The following is a 20930-nucleotide window of genomic DNA, read 5'->3' as shown; positions in this document are numbered from 1 at the left end:
AATTCAAAAAAAAATTTTTTTTTTCAAAATAAAAAATGTGTTTAATTCGAAATATTTGGTAATCCGAAATGGGCCCGGTCCCAACCATTTCGGACTAACGGGACTCTACTGTATATGAAATGGTTTACAACAAACTGTTGTCATTCAAAAGAGACTACTGTAGGGGTACAGTTACTAAGCACAAAAAAACTAACCCTAGCCTATGTACATTTAAGTTTTAAAGACACAAGAAAATTACATTATAATAATAAACTGGTTTACAACAAAATGTAGTACGGTAATTTAAACAAAACTTCAAACGAGTTAACCATTAAAACAAAATAACACTAACCTAAGTAAATATTTTACATATATATAGGCCTACATATATCTATATATAAATTACGTAAGCCGATTCTTTGCGTCATAATTGTGGGTGACTGAGAAGTCATAGAATGATGGGAGAGGGCTCAAATTAAAGTTCTGGATCCCGTGACAGCGGGAAAAATAGTGCAATACCCAAAATTTTAACACAAAATTAGATATAACATAAAATGTTTTCCTTAAGAATAGCATTAGAAACCATTTACTGCTGATTTTTGTTTACTTCAATAAAGCTGATCGTGATTTATCATTTAGCTGGTACGCAATATTAAATGTGGATGACTTATTTTCCAGTCAATTCTGCAATGTAGCCTACTATATAAAACCAGGGATAACGTTACCTATAATAATTAAGACTTTTTAGTTACGCCATAGAATGTTGAAATAAATTATTTTACTGTGAAACTTTTCAAATTTGTGTATTTTTATTTTTAACGTTTAACAAGAAATAACCACATTGACTAAATAAATAATTAACGATTCAAGATAAAATGGAGTTAACTTCTGCTTTGTTTTTATTTCAATACATATGTTCGAGATTTATTCTACACTTATTTCTTTGTAAATTTATTAACTTTTTTAATTTGAGATTTATTGTAGTGTTTAATCAATATTTTGTATGAAGTGGAATAACCTCAACGGCTACTCTTAGAAAATAACCTGGAAATAAAGATGGAATAGGTTCGTTCGGGTAATATATTTGTTAATTAAGTAAGTACTATGACAATTCCAATATTTGTTGAAAAAAAAAACAATATTGTTTGGAGGAGATTTTAAACAGGTACTGTCTGTTGCTCCAAGCAAAAAAGGTTAAAATAATAAATAGCCTAGCATGTATGGTATAGGCTATAATAGTAAAGGGAGCATCCACATATAACACTATAACAGTAAAGCCTAAAGGTAGTTTTTTCCGTTTTATTTTTGTTTCTTAAACAAACCAATAATATGCATGTAAATGCTGATGAAAAGTAATTTCGTAATTGGTTTTGATAACTGGGTAATGGAACCCTAACCAGTTGCCAAAGAGTTAGGAATCAGCCGATGATTAAGCCTATTTTGATAGAATATGTAAAGTCAAACACACCTTTAAGAGGAATACCACCACATAAACTTACTTACACTAATTGTAGTTTTTTAATGTTGATCTGAGAACAAATATAGGGTTAAGTTTGGTTAATGGGATGCCTTTATTTTGTTAAACCTTTGCAAAAGGAGTATAAACTTAGAAATATTACCTGGGTAGGGAGGCTAATGTAGCGGTTTTGGCCAAGAACTAAGCTTACATCAACACACCTATATTTGCCTTTTCATATTTGACGAAGACAATTTCCAAAATTCCAATCAGGGATGCCCTTTTTATCACCATTAACCACAGACCAAACCTTAGTAAACCAGAATTTACCAGTAGAGTTAAACCTATGGAGTGATTCAAATTACAGTATTTATTGAAAATAACATCATCAAAAAAAAAGAAAACAAACAACAAACTGCAGTGTACACAAAAGATATGGTGTACAGGGATATCTATTCCGTCTGACCCATAGATAATTTAATTCTGAGTTTGTTTAAATATTAGAATAATTTGTTTTACATTTGAGCTTTTTAGGGACTTGCGTCCCTACAAGCCATTAGTAATATTTAAATTTGTTAAACCTAATATTATATTCCTTGGATGATTTGATGGGAGAAAGTATATGAGTCAGATTGCTGATACTGTTTTTTTTTCTTTTAGGTAAAAAAGAGAAAAAACAATCAGTGAAATGGCCATATGACAGACCTTTATATGTTGGTCTTTATGATCCAATTTCACAAAATAATAACTCCAATCTTGAAGAAGCTGCTTTGAGTCTACCAATTAAGGTGATTTGAAATATATTTTACTGTGTGTAGTTTTATTGTTGCTCTCCCAATCAAAATAACTTTATGGAAGAAACTAGCTTAGACCCAAGGCTTCGCCTGCGATAGTGTTACAATCTAAATCAAAACATGTGACACAACTGGATGCTTGAACTTCTCTAATATTTGTTTACCTTATCTTTTTGTTGAGGTGTATGTCTTTAGTTCTCTTACGCTTTTGCTAATAATTATCCGTAGTGGCTTCGCCAACGATCATAAGAATAATTTATTATAATTATTTGCGATTGAATTACAATTAAAAGCCGAATAAAAACCAACAAAAAACAATATGTTAAATCTTAAAAAAATCTTACAATATAAAATCTTAAAACTGAAAATGCTGCGACTCTTTCTCCAAGGTTTAGTTCTTTCATAGCTGTATCGGCTCTTCTCATACAGGTAAAGAAACTTTTTCACCAGAACAACTCATTCCAGCAGGCTCATCTTTCCATTTTAATGCTCTGTCTGCAGTGTGCTCTGTCCATTATATTATTTTTTCATAATAATTATAAACTAGTGTACCTGTTGCTCGAATTTGAGCAATTGCTAAGTATTACAGGCGTTACTTTAAAACGAATAACACTCATAATTTCTGATGACTTAAAAAAGATTCAACTCAAAGTCATGATGTACATAACAGTTCAATATAATCAACATTTCTTGTAAATATCTTATCATTTTTCAAAAGCTGATCTTGTTTTTAAGTGTTTTCTACAAATAGCCTTACTCATAGCCGCATTAGGTTGTCCATAATAACGATTATAAATTCTTAAAAAAACCCATTATTTCAGTTTCTTCTCCTTGGTGGTGTTCTATAACTTTCCTATGTTTTCATAGTTTGCAAATCGGCTCTTTCAATGAAAGAAAGGTCAATGGCAATAAAACTCTTGATTCTTGATTGATTACCAAGAAGGTGGCGTCCCCATCTCAACGATTGATAATTGATAATTGATAAATGCAGTACAGTGTTAATTCAGTTTTATTTTTACTATATTAAATTATCCAGGCCCTCTCGCTTTTATCCATTGTAATATTTACGCCAACCCAAATTAAATTAGTAAATGAAATTGATTCTGGCGGTGTGCGCCAGAACCTATGGTAGCAGTTACCAGCACAGCTGACGGTCTATCTATTATATTATTAAAGTGATACAATCAAATTTTATGTAAACGGTTAAGGCCATTTACCAAATAAATATATAGGCATATGGCACATCAAAATTAAGCTTAGAGTGTGTAGATTTGCCGAAAAGTATTGATATGGACGAACTCCCTAAGGGCTTTGTCCCACAGGCTGATTTCAGTGATTTCCAATGGGCTTCGCCTTGCATGTTTTGGAAGTTAACGTTATCCGATTAATTTAGGGAAAAACAGCTGGCCAATACAATTGACAATATAGTTTGTTTGTTTGTTTGTTTACATTTTTGTTTACTTATTTTATTAGTTACTTTTATGTTCTTAAAAGAGGTGCGGTGAATGGACAGTGAAGGATACAAAGTCCCTGTTTGATACAAGTGAGTGATTAAAGGTGTTAGAAACTCGATGAATATGAGATTAACAAACCATGTATGTTGTTCGTTGCAAGAGGCTGTCACCGATCTTTAACAGGACACCATTTCATTGAAAAGTATTAGGTAAAGACGTCGTGAAAGAGAGCGGCAAGTTCAGGTACAACTAACTGTACCTACCTCGGCCACCTTAGGACGTAGGGTATGACGGTTCCACTGCTTTTAACATCCTTTCGGATGACAATTTCTCGAACTTGGGCCCTTTAAATGAAATATAAAGTCAAAGTTGATTAAATTAATTTAATGGTGGCTTCTGTACACCCGTGAATTTGCGGGTAGAACCTCTTGTATTTAAATATTTTTGTCTATGGTTCAAATTAGCTGTTGTTATAAAATAATGCAAAAAACTAATATTGCTGTACCCTTTTGGAATGTTTACAAATAAATATAAATTAAAAGCAGATGTTTACTTTCACCAACTGTTTTGTAGGTATGAATAATCACAACATACTGTATTAGTCATGATTTGAAATAGTGCCACACTGTTTCAACAGAATGCAGCACAGAAAACTATTTTACTTTTGGATAAGTCCAAATATATTAAACCCGAATTGCAGCACACCTGTGCTCTCAATAACGTTTAAATTCTGCACTATTAACTATGTAAACATAAAAAGTAAAAACCTTTAATATCTCAGTATTATAAACTATAATACCCCCGCCGCAGCAAACCTGCAGACTAAGCGAATTTCCATTTGCCTGATTGGATTTGCATATAAATCTATTTCAATAATATTAGGTATAACGATTACCTAGGTTTGCTGCTACAGGGAGGGTAATAAAGTGTGTTTATAAAGTGGTAATAAAGTAAAACATTAATAGCTTAGTATAAAAGAAATAGATTTGCCAAGTTTGATCAAAATATATACATAAACAAGCAAACTACAAAAGTTTACTTAATGGCTTAGTATAAAAGAAATAGATTTGCCAATTTTGATCAAAATATATACATAAACAAACAAGCAAACTACAACAGTTTACTTATTCTCCATAAAAATAACAAGAGAGTTTTAAATTTACAATCCATTTTGCATCCATCAAAAACTAATAAACCATACAAAAACACTTCAATATACTGAATTATTTGTTTTTTGAAGCTCTTCAAAATGGTCTATAGAGAAATTGGGAAATGTTATGTTTTCAGGACCGTGAAATTGACATTGTCTCACTGATGAGCATATTTTCCACTTTCGTGCCTTCACGTTGCAAATCTGGAGGGGAGGGAGACAAAGTAATTAGAGTAAGACAATGTTAAAATTGTCTCACTGATGAGCGAATTGGCCACTTTGCTTTCTCAAATCAGTGAGAGAACATGTACATTGTTAGGTAACTGTAGGAAAAAACATTGTTTATCCACTGGCAATTAAGTTAAATATAAAGGGGAGAGCATATTTAATATGGAATTGACTTTAAAACTCATGAATATTAAATTAAATTTGTGCAGGATAGAAAACTAGTGTTTAATAGAATCAAGGAAAAAACAAACAGGCAATAATCAAATATAAAAATATAAACATATGACTTAAATAAAATTAATAGTCACATGCTATCTTATGTACAGATCATGAGTGAAAGTCCAACACTCCTCCTCACGAATGATCTTGGTGAAGTTATTTAAGTCCAAGTTGTGTCACATGTCTTTCAAAATTAGGTTTTGCAAGAGCTTTGGTAAGAACATCAGCCGTCATTGACTCTGTAGGAAGATACTTCAGAAATCAGAAATCCTTTATTGTCCTTAAGCAAAACAATCTTGCAATAGACATAGTCACATATTATGGTAAAATAGGGTTACACAGTAACCCAGTCAGACTAGATTAATAAGCTAATATCACAGACAATAACAGGTAAAAATTTAAAAGTTTAAAAGTAAAAGAAGGCTGTAGGCTGGGTGGAGAATATACTAAATAAACTATTAAACATCAAAACTTAACAACTTTTACATCAAAAAACTCTTTAATTACATAAAAAGGATGTTCAACAAGCCAGTTGTATAGCCTATCTTTAAAAACCAACTCAGGCAACGCTCTTGACTCAGAGTGCAATACATTGAATAACTTTAAGCTCATGATTGAATGGTTACTGGCACATTTACTTAGTCTATGGGACGGAATTTCAAGTAGAGAGTTAGATCTAGTGTAATGAGAATGGAAATCTTTTCTAACAGCCAAGTCTCCTAATTTTAATTTAACATCAAGTAAACACACATATATGTACAGGTTAATGACAGTCAATATCCTAGTTTTTATAAACAAAGGTCTACAATGGGCTTTGAGAGCTGATTTGGTTACTATTCTAAGTGCCTTTTTCTGAAGTAACAAAACATCACTTATATTACTACCGTTACCCCAGAGAATCAGACCATAGCTCAACACTGACTGAAAAAATGCAAAATAGGCTACTCGGATATATTTCTCAGAAACAACAGTTTTTAACCTATTCACTAAATAAATAACTCTTGACAGTTTTGAACATACTAAATCAATGTGAGCTGACCAAGATAGGCTGCTGTCAATCAACACACCCAGGACTTTTATGGGCCTAACCTCTTTACAAATTACACCTGAGCCCAAATCTTTGTTTTTAGTATGGCAAACTAGGTGTTGTGTCTTGTCTACATTAAGAAGGAGTTTATTGGCACTAAACCAATCCCCAGCTTGTTTCATTGTATGTTCTACAGATAACTTCAATCTATTGAGATCAGGGTGAACAGTTAGGAACGTTGTATCATCTGCAAACATTGTGGTTTGAGAACCCTCAATACTAAGTGGTAAATCATTGACAGAAATAAAAAATAGTAGGGGACCAAGGACCGAGCCTTGGGGAACCCCAGTTTTAACTTCAATGCACCTGGAATGCACACCCTTTGCATCAACAAACTGTGAACGACCACTTAAATAAGACTTAAAAAATTGGAGAGGACAACCACGGATGCCATAGTGCTCCAATTTACACAGCAAGAGACCATGATCGACACAATCAAAAGCCTTGCTCAAATCACACGCAGTCACCTGAGCAAGACTCCTTCCCTCAAAAGCTTCCAAAATCCCAGAAGCAAAGCAATCAATGGCATCCGTAGTTGACCTTCCACTCAGAAAACCAAACTGATATGCAGAAAAAAGCTTAAATCTATCAAAGTGTGTACATACCTGGTGCTTTACAATCCGTTCAATTAGTTTACCTAAAATAGGCACTAATGACACTGGTCGATAATTCTTGACATCACTTTTGCAACCCTTTTTGTGAATAGGAACCACTCGTGCTATTTTCAGCACTTCTGGGAAAACTCCCTCCCTAAAAATCGCATTGATACACAACACCAAAGGAAGCAATATTGCACTCAGAATATACCGGATTATGTAACCCGATAGGCCAAACACATCTTTACTTTTTGAAGCTTTCATGGCCCGCACTTCACTTATAACCTCCTCACTGGACACATATTTCCATTCAAGGCGAGCTTCACACCGACCGGACCTACGAAGCAGTTCCTCTGAAGACACATCAGGCTGACACATCAGGCTGCTTCAGTTCAATAGATCCTTCTTCAATTTTTTCTCGAACAAAGTGTAATCTAATGTCTATATGTTTTGATTTTGCACTGACGACAGGATTTGAGGCTATGTGTTGCGCTGCTTGATTGTCATTGTAAATTGTTATCTTCTCATGAGAATCTCCCATATCATGAATTAATCTTCTTAAGTGAAGTGCTTCTTTAGTAGCTTCTGTGATAGAGTAAAATTTTCTTCAGCAGTTGAAAGAGATGTACTCTTCTGTTTTCGAGATGCCCAAATAATACTTCCATTAGCATACATGAAACAATATCCTGTGAATGATTTTCTGTTTGTTGACGGGTTGAAATAAGTACTAGTCATTTTGTGAAAATGTTATGAGATGTTACAAGAACAAAACTTTACACTTCAACCTAGGCTGACTGATAAATTATTTAGATTGAAAAAAATTTTACTTGGGAATATATTAAATTCATGAGTCTAGAACCCTCTGGGCCCATAACCTAAAGGGGAGAGCATATTTAATATGGAATTGACTTTACAACTCATGAATATTAAATTAAATTTATGCAGAATAGAAAACTAGTGTTTAATAGAATCAAGGAAAAAACAATCAAATATAAAAATATAAACATATGACTTAAATAAAATTAATAGTCACATGCTATCTTATGTACAGATCATGAGTGAAAGTCCAACAAAATAAATATTCTATTTTTGTTTTTGATATACATTTTTCATTCTACTGGTCTGCAATTCATCTGCCGAACTGTGCTTGGTCTCTTTTGCAGGTGTAAAGAACAAATTACCATTTAACATAATAGTTGTTAGCACAGCAACGCTCGCCGGGTAATTGCTAGTTTTTAATATTAGTATGATATTACTATTTTAAAAATCAAGATCTCAGGGATATTAGCAGTAATTATTTTAGTTTTAAAAACGAGAGCTCGTCCCGTGGCCGAAAACTCAACCAAAAGTATGTTTTGTGCAAACTTTTTAATTTTCTGTTTATATTTTGTTGTTATTATGTCACCAGCATGGCAACCCATAAGACCCATGTTAATTTTTTTTAAATTTCAAACTAATTTGTTGTGCTTATTTTTGGGATTCTGCACATCTGCAGGAAAATATCTTTCATTTAATACCAGCCGCATGTAATTCAGTCTAGTTGTGTGGTAAGGCTAGCTGTCATAAGATTTGCAAAAGTTTTTTAGTAGCCTATATAAGAAAAGTTTGACATCCATTTCTAAATCGTACAGGCAATGGTTGGTTAACCATTTCTAAATTACTCATCACTATTTGTTTTTCAAAATCCTGATATTAGATCAACTCGTTAATTACAAGGCAAAAATGTGGTTAGGATTCTATTTTAAACTGTCGGTTCCTTAGATGCTGTTGGCTGTATGGGCTATTAATTAACAGCTGTGTCTAAGGAATATATCAGCCTTAGTCACTAACAAAGTAACAAAACTACAAGATGGTGTCACTCACCTCCATTCATACTTGGCTTAAAATACCTACATTCATGTGGCAGCCATTTCAGATTAAAGTATTAAAAAAGTAAAAGTATCTCAGTCATAAAAAAAATAATTTGGAATAATAACTGGCTCATCCAACAATGTTCTTTTTGAGAATTGGTGACAGCTGGTCCATATAGATGGGATCCCTACTTCAGTATCCATCCACAGTCATTGGTATGGTGTAAGTTGTGTTTCTTGTGCCACAAGAACTCTTTCCAATTCTGATAAGTTTGCTATCGTAAAAAAAATCCTTAAAACCTCGCCCCTTATGCTTGTACTCATCGTCTATTAAATATTTCAGTTTCATGATCAAACCTTTGTTCGGAGAATTATCTTAAACTATTTTAAATGTTTAGGACTACACAACCCTACTGATGCCTCTTTTACTTGACACATTCATTGAAGCTGTACCTAAACAAGACCTTGAAGATCCTGAAACTGGTGAGTAGGCTTGCTTAAATGTAAAATATAATATAAATGAGTAATTTCAGACAGTTCCATTCAAAGTTCCAGTAAAGTTTGGGATTTTCTTTTATTGTTTTAGTTAGTTTTACTCTGTACACTTTACATTTTACTTACACCATTAGGCAAGAAGCATTTTGTACAATTTGAAATAGTCTTAGAGTTAGTAAAATAAAAACACGTAAATAGTAAACATCAAAACACACTCTTCATACCGGACGGAAACATACCTTGAACATTGTCTATAACCAATTGTTAAGGATGATTAATCTATTTAAGAGTGTATATTCAATCCATGGCAAAAGGATACATTTATAACAGTGCCATATTTATTTAATCTGTGTAAAACATAGTAAATCTGTATTTCTATTTCTAAACAGAAATGACAGAAATCATTAAAGAATTGATAAAAACATACTGGATTGATTTTTTCTTCTAGGATGTGTAATAGGCGCTGACTCATTAGCCATTTTACAAACCATTGTTGAAGTTGTGTTGCATCTTTGGAACCTGTTAAAACTATCTTCGTTGGATGAAAACTTAGTAAGTTATTGAAAAACAACTTGTGTTAGGTTTAATATCTAGGTGAATGATGGCATGATCCATTATTTCTGAACAATTACTGAGCAATATTGTGTCATACCTATAAGGTGAAGCCAAAAATATATTGTTGATACACGTCTAACAAGTGTTTTCATACACCTCAATGTAATGAAATGCTAATGTTAGGCCTAATTGAAGCAGTTAAGATAAAATTATGTGGATTGCTCCCTAGAAATACTTGTTATAAGTAGCTTTTATCAAGGTAGTTATAGTATAGGCTTGCAAAGTGTGTTCCAACCTGTGGTATGCAGAAGCCACTGTGGTGGTAAGTGATGACATCACAAGTTCAAGTGTTTTATGTCAGTATTTTGTTGAGCTGGTGTATCAACATCATTTTGTTTTGTTTATTAGTAGTATGATGAGCACAATTAAAACTTTTTCACCCAGTTCTAAGTACTTCACTCAGGTATTCATTTATCAATATTGACAAAATTACCTTCTTGAAAAAGGTCCATACTTATAGTCGCAAAATGGGTAGATATGGTAGGAAACAGTCAGTCTGGTTTGCAAAGCCATTATTATTTCTTTTGGAATAATAAAGATAATCCATTCATAAGAAAACCTCCTTGTGAATAAGTAGTGAGCAAATTATATTGTGTCTCGTGAAGTGGTGGCCACAATAAAAGGTTGGGAAACGCTGTAGACCACTCTTCACACTGTAGCCTAATTGTATTTTCCAGTCCGACTGGTTTGTCAAGACCTGGGGCAGTTCTGTGGTGACCAGGATGTTGGTAGGAAGGTTCCCGTACGCTCTCTCTGCAGGCAACCGCAAGAGACAACGTAACGCATCCCACGTGTTGTCAGCTCTACAAGTCACCAAGGAACAGTCGTGTCTGTTGCTCAATCTGCGACTCTGCCTGCTAACTTTCCTGCTCAGCAAGCCTGATGATTTGTGGACAAGATGCATTGGGTTTATCAAATGTTAGTAGTTGTTTTGCAATCAAACATAATAATGTAAATTATGTAGGACGTAGGTGGAGGCAGCACAGGTTTGATCCAAAGCATATCCATATAAAATTACCTCTTTTCCTAAAAAGTGCTTGTAAGTTAATTCAAAATGCAGACTAAAATAACTGCTTTAGTTAAAGGAAATAAAAAGGATTCATTGACAAATAGAAAACGTTTAGATTAAATATGTTTAAAAAAACTCAATCCCAAATAATTGAAAAGTTATGTTTGGTTTGGTCTTGACAACTATCTTAACATTTTACTTAATCTTTTTCCAAACAGATTTGCTGAGGTTACCTGAGGCTTTCACAAACTTTGCTGAAGCCTTTACCAGCTTTGCAAATGACTCTTCCAACTTTGATGGGGCTTCATCTAGCTTTGTTTTAGTACCCTTTTAAATAATTATAATTTTTATTTTTAGTTATTTAAGTAGTTTATGCCAACATAAGTTACTACAAAATCATTTTTGACGTTTTGTAATCTGAAATCTAATCCCATCCTCAGGTAAGAAAGTACCTAAATTATCTCAGTACCTTTTTTGTTTCTTATATTGACTTCTGTTTACTTCTATGTTTAATTTTTTTTGCAACTTCCCAGCTTTGGCTGGATTTGTGTACTAATTTTGTTATATTTCAGGTACTTTCTTATCTGAGGACTGTATCAGATTTAAGGTCCTGAAACGTTTTTAAAACTAAAACTAGTTTTTCACCAATCCTGATGGAATATTTCCACAATAATCCCTCAAATAAGATCATTAACAAATCTGGAAATCCATTATTGACATATTCTACTTGTTCACAATCCAGGTAGTTTAAGAGGAGGGTCGTCACTGCAGTCTGATGAGAAGGATGTGCTCTGCCAATGTCTAGAGGCTACATCAGAATCTTGTGACTCTACTCTGCTGGGAGTCTTGTCTAACTGTGGGATACTCAGTGACCCCGACAACACACGGGCTGCAGACTTCCTAACCAGGATTGCTCTCAGGTTCACTCATCCTCTACACAGGTTGGTAAAGTAGTCTTATGGTAAATGCCGATGTTGTATAAACTATTGTCTTGATCCTGTCAAACATCCAACCTTTTGTTCGATCAGTAATTAATTGACGGCCCAAAGACAAATGGCATCTAGGTCTCATGCTGTACTGTAGGCTATCAGTATTTAAGTTTAAATTGATGATTTAATGTAGGTACATCTATGGAACTGTTTATATTATACAAGAGCTTACTTAACAAACTTGTTATTCTAGACATTTATTGATGACGAAACCCCTGATGTTTTATGCATATCTGAGAATTTTTTTTATTTCATGAAATTGAGAACCTAGAGATACAAAATTTTGACTATGTGTCATCTTTCTGCAGAACAGAAACGGATGGTGGAGGTGTTGCTATTTGGTGCTGCCCACACCTGAAATATCAACCCCTTGACACTGTCAATTTGAGTGTGGAAGGAGAATGCGAATTATCGGCAATGTCAGTCGAAATCGGTTGTGACGATAAGTTGCTTGTAGCCGGGTATAGACCACCGTCAGGATCATATGACATCTTCTTGGACCATATTGAAGACTGCTTAGATAAATACTTACTTACTTACTCCCATGGCCATTTGTACCCCAAGTGGTACTTGGCCTCACCAACACACTGTCTCCACGTCGCCCTGTCTCTTGCGGTATCTTCATTAACTTCCATCCTGGCCATATCTTTCTTTACTTCATCCATCCAGCGTTTCCTCGGTTTCCCTGTTGGTCTCCTCCCCAGTGGGTCATTGTTCCATATTTGATAAAGTGTGCTAGTTTCCTCTCTTCTAATGATGTGGCCGGTCCAGCGAAGCCTCCTGCTTTTAGCCTCTGCAATTTTATCTGGCTCCTTGAACAGGCCTCTTAGTTCCTGATTATGTTTAATCCTCCACACATCTCCTTCTTTTGTAGGGCCAAAGATTTTGCGCAGGACTTTATTTTCAAAAGTAATAAGTTTTTTCTCTGAGTTTTTCCAATTCCCATTTTATCCATTTCCAATTATCTATTTTAGCTTAGATAAATATAAACATTTATAAAAGTCATAAATATTTATTGTAATAACCAATTTCCATGAACGACTCTTACATAATTGATCTCCAATGTTATTACCTTTACAAAAATGTATACTTTTTTACTACATTTCTTGATAACACATATATTTGTTTTTTGTTTGAAATTTGTAGTGCAAAATCGTGAAACTTGTCATTTTATTGTTTTTGGGTCATCATAACTTTGTTAAAAAATGGTTATTAAAATCTTTTTACATTTCCATGTAGGGAAATACATTCCATACATTTTGTATATCTTGAATTTGACATAACAAGTTTTTGGTACATGCAGCAAAGTTTAACTTCAAAATTAATAAAGCAATTTTTTTCCCTACAGGGTGTCTAGTAGTCGGGAAAATCGGGAAAGTCGGGAATTAGTATTGAATTTCAAAATGGTCTTGAAAGTCGGGATTTAGTCTAAAATTTGATTTTAAAGTCGGGAATTTTAATGATTTTGCCGCGATCGTCGTCTTGCGTTTACGTAACCGCAAAAGCCAATGAGGATGTCTACACGGCCTCGGGAAATGTTCACGATTTTGCCGCGATAGTGGACGACGACGTTGACGTTTCCGAAACCACGAGAGACGACGATGACGTTTCAGTGACAGCGGGAGACTTCGATGACCTTTCCGTGACCGCGGGAGACGACGATGACGTTTCCGTGACAGCGGGAGACTACGATGACGTTTCCGTGACCGCGGGAGACGACGATGATATATGCTCGGCTGCGGGAAATGTTTATGATTATGTCACGATCGCGGACGACGACGATGACGTTTCCGTGAGCGCGGGAGACGACGATGACGTTTCCGTGACCGCAGGAGATGACGATGATATCTGCTCGGCCGCGAGAAGTGTTCATGATTTTGTCACGATTGCGGACGACGACGATGACGTTTCCGTAACCGCGGGAGATGACGATGACGTTTCCGTGACAGCGGGAGACGACGATGATGTCTACACGGCCGCGGGAAATGTGCATGATTTTGCCGCGATCGCGGACGACAACGATGACGTTTCCGTGACCGCGGGAGACGACGATGATATTTGCTCGGCCGCGGGAAGTGTTCATGATTATGTCACGATCGCGGACGACGACGATGACGATTCCGTGACCGCGGGAGACGACGATGATGTCTACACGGCCGCGGGAAATGTTTATGATTTTGCCGCGATTGCGGACGACGACGATGACGTTTCCGTTACCGCGGGAGACGACGGTGGTATCTGCTCGGCCGCAGGAAATGTTCATGATTTTGTCGCGATCGCGGGAGATGACGATGACGTTTCCGTGACCGCTGGAGATAACGATGACGTTTCCGTGACCGCGGGAGACGACGATGACGAATCCGTGACCGCGGGAGACGACGATGATATCTGCTCGGCCGCGGGAAATGTTCATGAGTTTGTCGCGATCGCGGACGACGACGATGACGTTTCCGTGACCGCGGGAGATGACGATGACGTTTCCGTGACCGCGGGAGATGACAATGACGACGTTTCCGTGACCGCGGGATTCGACGATGACGTTTCCGTGACCGCGGGAGTCGACGATGATGTCTTCACGGCCGCGGGAAATGTTCATGATTTTGCCGCGATCGCGGACGATGACGATGACGTTTCTGAGACAGCAGGATACGACGATGATGTCATTGATGTCTACAAGGCCGCGGGAAATGTTCATGATTTTGCCGTGATTGCGGACGACGACGATCACTTTTCTGTAACCGCTGCAGTTAATGATGGTGTCTAAACGTATGGTATGTGGAAGATTTCATGATAAAAAAAAAACAAATTTGCTAGTTAGAATTTTTTATTGCTACATTATTTCTTTACTTGAAAACACCACATTATCACAATACTACTTTATGACAAAGACAGGGGTTGGTGTAGTATTATTCAGAAAATTTGGTTAAGCTATAAAAATTGGTATCGGTATGAAGAATCTAGAATCGATACATTTTGGTATCAACACGCACTAATTATTGAAAAAACTAGTCTTGAAAAATCTGGAATTAGTCTTGAAAAGTCTGGAATTAGTCTTGAATTTTATAATGGAAATAAACTAGACACCCTGTCCCTACCTAATGTCAATAATTACTGTTCATAATATTTATTTAGCCATTTTCAAATTCTTCATTTCATTACGAACAATTCAAGTATACGGTTCAATAGGTTTGCTCTGTTGGTTTAGTTTATATGAGTTTTTGAAAATATGACTGCAAAATCGCCGAAAATGCCTTACCAGGGCGCCCAGAGGTGGGGTACTGTGGAACACAGGATTTTTTTTTGGGGGGGAAGGCTTTTTTAGGGGGATTTTGGGGGGGGATTTTTTGTTAGCTGTCATAATAAATGTATAATTTTGTATAGGCAGCCCGAAAAAGTGTTTCTAAGTAGCTCACTATCAACACCAACAACATTTTGCCCATTTGTAATTAAGATTGCTTCTAAGAATGGTAAAAACGCACCTTGTCAGACAATCTTACTAATATTATAAATGTGAAAGTTTGTGTGTTTGTTTGTTTGTTTGAAGTTCAATCTTGCATTAACTACTGGACGGATTGGGCTGAAATTTGGCATGATGGTAGCTCATGTTCCCGATTAACATATAAGCATATCCTTATGTCAAAAATCCTTTCGGGCTCCGCCCCAGTGGCTCTGTAGTTTCTCATGTTAACCTTATGAGTATTCATATTTAAAGGGAATTAAATAATTTAGTCAGCTGGTTCAACTAAAAAAGTTGGTTCTATGATATGCAAAATCATTAAAGGTTTTAAGATTTACCAACAGGGTACAGCACTATATTTTTTTGCATTTATGAAAACAGCTAATTTTAACTAAGCAGCAACAACAAACTGTGATATGCAATGAGAACTGTCAAAGTAGGATTGTTTACAGTTGTGTTTATGTTTTTAATTTCATGAATAATTTTTGATATTTTGTGAACTTTTAATAATTTATTTTTCTCTATTGTTAGATTAAGTGGTGGAATATTATGGCTATGGTAGATGTGTTTTTACTATAATATACCGTAACTTTAAAGAAGCAAATTTTTTTAAAATGTGTCCTTCCCCATTGCAAGTTCAAAGCTTGAGTTGAGTATAACTGCTATAAACATTTTTTTACTTATATGCCACCCCGTACGAAGGACGGGTACTCTGCTAGTCCTTAATATGTACTAGTGTAGAATTTTACTTGCTACATATGTTTTGGTGGTTCAAAACCATCTTTTGAGCAGTTCATCAGCTCATCAATAGTTTACTCAGAAACTTAAATTATGTTTATCTTATGCAGCCATGACGGTTTGCCAAATAAATAAACATCAGCTGGTCAAGTGGGTTGGATAGGTCTCTTCTTCTAATGCTGCCTAAATGTGTTTATTGGAGTATAAGATTGACTTATACATTTTAAAAGTAATGTTATAATTATTGGCATTGTAGTGATAAACACTTCACAACGTGGCTGGACTCCCTGCCAGGCCTGCTGTGTCGTCCGTCCGTGCCTTTATCAGCTGTTGTGAATGTCGCCAACATCGCCAGGTGTAAACACCCAGCACTCGTCAACAGTCTGGATGGCTGGATAGAGGAAATATTGGGTAAATTTAAAATGTAACAAGTATTTGTTGTCTTAGTCACAATTAAATGGGCTTAACATGTTGTGTAGATCCAAAATCTATACTATTATAAAAAAGAGGTGGTTGCTGTATGTGTGTATGGGAAAAGTAAACTCGAAAAATACTGGTCAGATTGGGCTGAAATTTGGCATGATGATAGCTCACATTCCCGATTAACATATAGGCATATTCTTATTTCAAAAATCCTTTCGGGCTCCGCCCCAGTGGCTCTGGAGTTTCCCATGTTAACCTTATGAGAAATGGAATTATTGAATCTTAACAGCTGTTTCAATTAAACAAGTTGGTTCTGTTCTATGATGTTCAATAGCATTAAAGTTACAAGGATTACCAACAGGGTGCAGCACTATTATTTCTTTTACATTTATGACAACAGCTAATTTGCAACCAAAAGGTGAGTGAGCGTAGCGAACGAACTTCAACCTGGAGGCGAGTTAGCGTAGCGAACGAGCTAACCTGAAGGCAAGTGAGCGCAGCGAACGAGCTCCAACCTAAAGGTGAGTGAGCGTAGCGAACGAGTTCTAACCTAAAGGTGAGTGAGCGTAGCGAACGAGCTCCAACCTAAAGGTGAGTGAGCGTAGCGAACAAACTTCAACCAGGACGTGATTGAGCCATGCGAACGAGATAATCTTGAAAATTAAGAAGTTAAACGGGGCAAAGCCCGCGGGTTACAGCTAGTATTGTAATAAAATTACAAGCTAATTTGTAGAATAGATAACAATTCATATTCAATAAACAGAAAATATTCAAATTTGATGATGTATATAAAAATTGTTCAACTTGAAGAACTCTCCCCACACCCAGATGAACAGTCTTTGTATGGGGATTTTTTCCCTGTCTACTGTTGTTCTAAAGCCTCTTATGTATCACTGTTATTGTTATTTTGTAATAGATTATCCTATCCTATTCTATCTTAGTATATGGGAAAAAGCAAAACAAGAAAAAACCAAGTCCAGACAGGAAACAACGTTTCATGTGGGAGACGGACAGCGTCCCAGATCTTTGTTTGGGTTAATCGACTGATTTATGGCCTGAGGGTAGTGGTCACCGGAGGATGGGTGTGTCAGGATCGAGAATTCTGAATTCCACCGGAGGCGTTAACTTTTTGTCAAAGATTTTGCTTAGAATGCGATTACTTTTTAACTGTACACTATCTTTTGTTCGAATTTAAGGCATTTATGATCAGAAATATTTTTTCGATTAGTAGACCTTTATTCGATTTTGTCATTATCAGCAAGTTTTTTGGTTTGGTTAGGTTATGATAGTTTGATTTTATAATTTAAAAATTATTAAAACGAATTTTAGGCATTTGTAATTTTATTTTATGAACGGAACTATTTTTTTATTAATAAATCATCATTAGATTTTTCGTTATCAGCAAGTTTGGTTCGTTTGGTTAGGTCATGACAGTTAAATTAAATTTAAATTTAACCTACAAACGATCCGTTTTGACAGCGATGGCGATAGAGCTAACAATTTGCCGCGAAAAGTTCGGCTTATGTACGGTATGATGCGGAAGCGTTCGACACCAACCTAGAACTGACAGGTCAACCGACCGTGATTAAGAGGATTACAGCCTGGGACATGTGCCTACACCCGTTTCATGTATTAGACAAAATCAAAATACCTTTTTATGGGTCCCTTTTATCCCCACTCATACAAAGGGTTCTTGTTGCGTGTTTTCAATCAGCAGTCAATCTGATTAAAATCAATAATTTAGAAATAATAACTGTTTAAAATACCACGTTTTAAATCATACTACAAATCATTAATTAATTTGTTCTTTCCACATATAGATTGTCTAGACAATTAGTGATTGTAAATATGTTGTAGCTATGAAAATACTTGTAAGATTTAAAACGAAATGCAATAGCTAATCTTCGCCTATTGAATTATTAGATATTTTAACCTCAATTAGGAAATAGGCTATAGATGTAAATCATACAAACTGTGAATATGTTTGTTTCCTATTGAGAGCTACCCCCTCTTTATTATTACCTATTGCATGCGCCCCACGTTTTTCGTTTTAATTTATCCATGTTTTTGCCTTCTGGATTGATAAAGAGTACTAATAATAGGTTAAATACCTTATTTACGTCTTCAATCCAAGTCTTTTTTTATGACTATAGTTTCGAGGCAAACAGCCGCATTGTCAAATCTTCTGTCTTGTTAATTTGTCTTGTTGTGCTTATATTGACCAAGTCAATTTCAAAACACAGATGAGTCCTCTATGGTAATATTGTGCACCTACCCTGGCCTGGTGAACAGATAGACATACCTTATTTTTATAACATTTACATCATTTTTCAGTATTAATTTTCGATGACTTTTACAGCTAATCTTCCAAGTATAAAAGTCACTGGAGACAAAAACGGAGACGGCAAGAAAATGATAGCGAACCTGTTGTACTGGGTTACTGACTTTGACGAGTTGATTGTCAAAACTCTGCGGGAGCTGATAGAAGGAGAGAAGCTCAGCAGAGAAGTGACAAACCATCTAGCAAACATTGTCTTGTTGAAGTATGTTTATCAACCCTTGGTAAAATAACAAATTTTTCGCTTTAAGTATGAATTGTAAATGAATATGAACTATTTTCATTTCCTCATGATTTGTGATTCAATTAACCCATTGTGCATATGGGTTTTTATTTTTTAATTAAAGTGTAACACGGTGTAAAGTGTACGTTTTTTATGACTCTCCTTGAAAAAAGCATTTGGAATATATGATACTGCTGTTCAAAAATATCTGTCTAAATGTAATTTTTAATGGAGTCATTTTTGTTTTAGGACTGAAAACATTGAAGATGACAGTGAAAAGAGAATGTTTGGGGAAATATTGTGTAAAGTGTAATAAACATTTATACCTTTTTAATCATCTTGTTTACTATTCCACTGTAATTTTCTACTTGTTCCTGATGTAATATAAGTGTATGTTAATGGAAAAGTACTAAATCCAGGCACTTTGGACGTACAATTAAGTCCAAAAGCAACGTGCTAATAGATTAATTAATATACGGTTTTTCACGATAGATCGATATAGAGTGTGTGTTGGTATGTACCACGGTTTCTCAATGACCACTCTCTCATGGTTGTAGTAGTAGGTAGACTGCTACTGGGATGCACTCCAAATTAAGACTATTTCCACTTTGATAATTACCTTGGGCTCTACTCCACAGGCTTTCAAATATATGAGGTGAGGTTTTTCAAATTAAACATTTAGTACCTGGGGACCGAGCTTTGCTCGGGGGAAATTATTAGTTTACTCTGAAAAGTATTGCAGATACATTAATCCACTCCCAATCTCCAAACTGCTAACCTTCACTACTTACTTCACCACTCCCTACGTCGTGGACCTGTTTGCCCTCCTTCCCTATACCATTTTAGAAATGAAGATACATAAATGCCACAGACAGTTCCCACACTCTGCACTGCTAGCATTACTACTTCCTACACCATTTCCTACGTCATGGACATGTTTTACTCCCTTCTCGTAGCATTTTAGGATTGTAGATACCTTTTAATGTAATTCCCATAAACAGTTCCCAGACTCCAGACTGCTCACCTTTACTACTTCCTTCACCACTTCCTACGTCGCGGACATGTTTCTCTCCCTTCCAATGGCATTTTAGGATTGCAGATACCCTAATCTAATCGTCATTAACAGTTCCAACACTCCGGGCTGCTTGCCTTTACTACTTCCTTCACCTCTTCCTACGTCGCAGACCTGTTTCCCTCCATTCCCATAGCATTTTAGGATTGTAGATAACTTGGTCTAATCGTTATTAACAGTTCCCACACTCCGGACTGCTCACCTTTACTACTTCCTTCACCACTTCCTACGTCGTGAACCTGTTTGCCCTCCTTCACTATACCATTTTAGAATTGCAGATACATCAATGCCACAGACAGTTCCCACACTCTGCACTGCTAGCATTACTACTTCCTACACAATTTCCTACGTCATGGACCTGTTTTCCCCCTTCTCGTAGCATTTTAGGATTGTAGATACCTTAATGTAATTCCCATAAACAGTTCCCAGACTCCAGACTGCTCACCTTTACTACTTCCTTCACCACTTCCTACGTCGCGGACCTGTTTCCCTCCATTCCCATAGCATTTTAGGATTCTAGATTCCTTAATCTAATCGTCATAAACAGTTTTCACACTCCAGATTGCTCGCCTTACTACTTCCTTTACCACTTCCTACGTCGCGGACCTGTTTCCCTCCATTCCCATAGCATTTTAGGATTGCAGATTCCTTAATCTAATCGTCATAAACAGTTTTCACACTCCAGACTTCTCGCCTTTACTACTTCCTTCATCACTTCCTACGTCGCGGACCTGTTTCCCTCCATTCCCATAGCACTT

General features: G+C 35.8%; 1 protein-coding gene across 1 annotated transcript in view; it reads left to right on the top strand.

The window, feature by feature from the left end:
• LOC128991096 (testis-expressed protein 10-like) overlaps positions 1-19434 on the top strand; it is a 29374-nt gene extending 9940 nt beyond the window's left edge. The window contains exons 5-12 of the mRNA XM_054413825.1: positions 2096-2223; positions 9212-9296; positions 9757-9860; positions 10601-10841; positions 11675-11873; positions 16373-16527; positions 18899-19082; positions 19350-19434. Of these exons, the coding sequence (XP_054269800.1) occupies positions 2096-2223; positions 9212-9296; positions 9757-9860; positions 10601-10841; positions 11675-11873; positions 16373-16527; positions 18899-19082; positions 19350-19413 (1160 nt within the window). The 3' untranslated portion in view covers positions 19414-19434. The remainder of the gene's footprint in view (positions 1-2095; positions 2224-9211; positions 9297-9756; positions 9861-10600; positions 10842-11674; positions 11874-16372; positions 16528-18898; positions 19083-19349) is intronic.
• Positions 19435-20930: the final 1496 nt, after the last annotated feature.

Source organism: Macrosteles quadrilineatus, unplaced genomic scaffold (genome assembly GCF_028750875.1).
Source record: "Macrosteles quadrilineatus isolate MER2022 unplaced genomic scaffold, UCM_ALF_1.0 Scaffold_3__2_contigs__length_128488019, whole genome shotgun sequence".
NCBI lineage: Eukaryota > Metazoa > Arthropoda > Insecta > Hemiptera > Cicadellidae > Macrosteles > Macrosteles quadrilineatus.
Note: the sequence above shows the minus strand (reverse complement) of the source record. Positions and strands in the feature narration are given on the sequence as shown.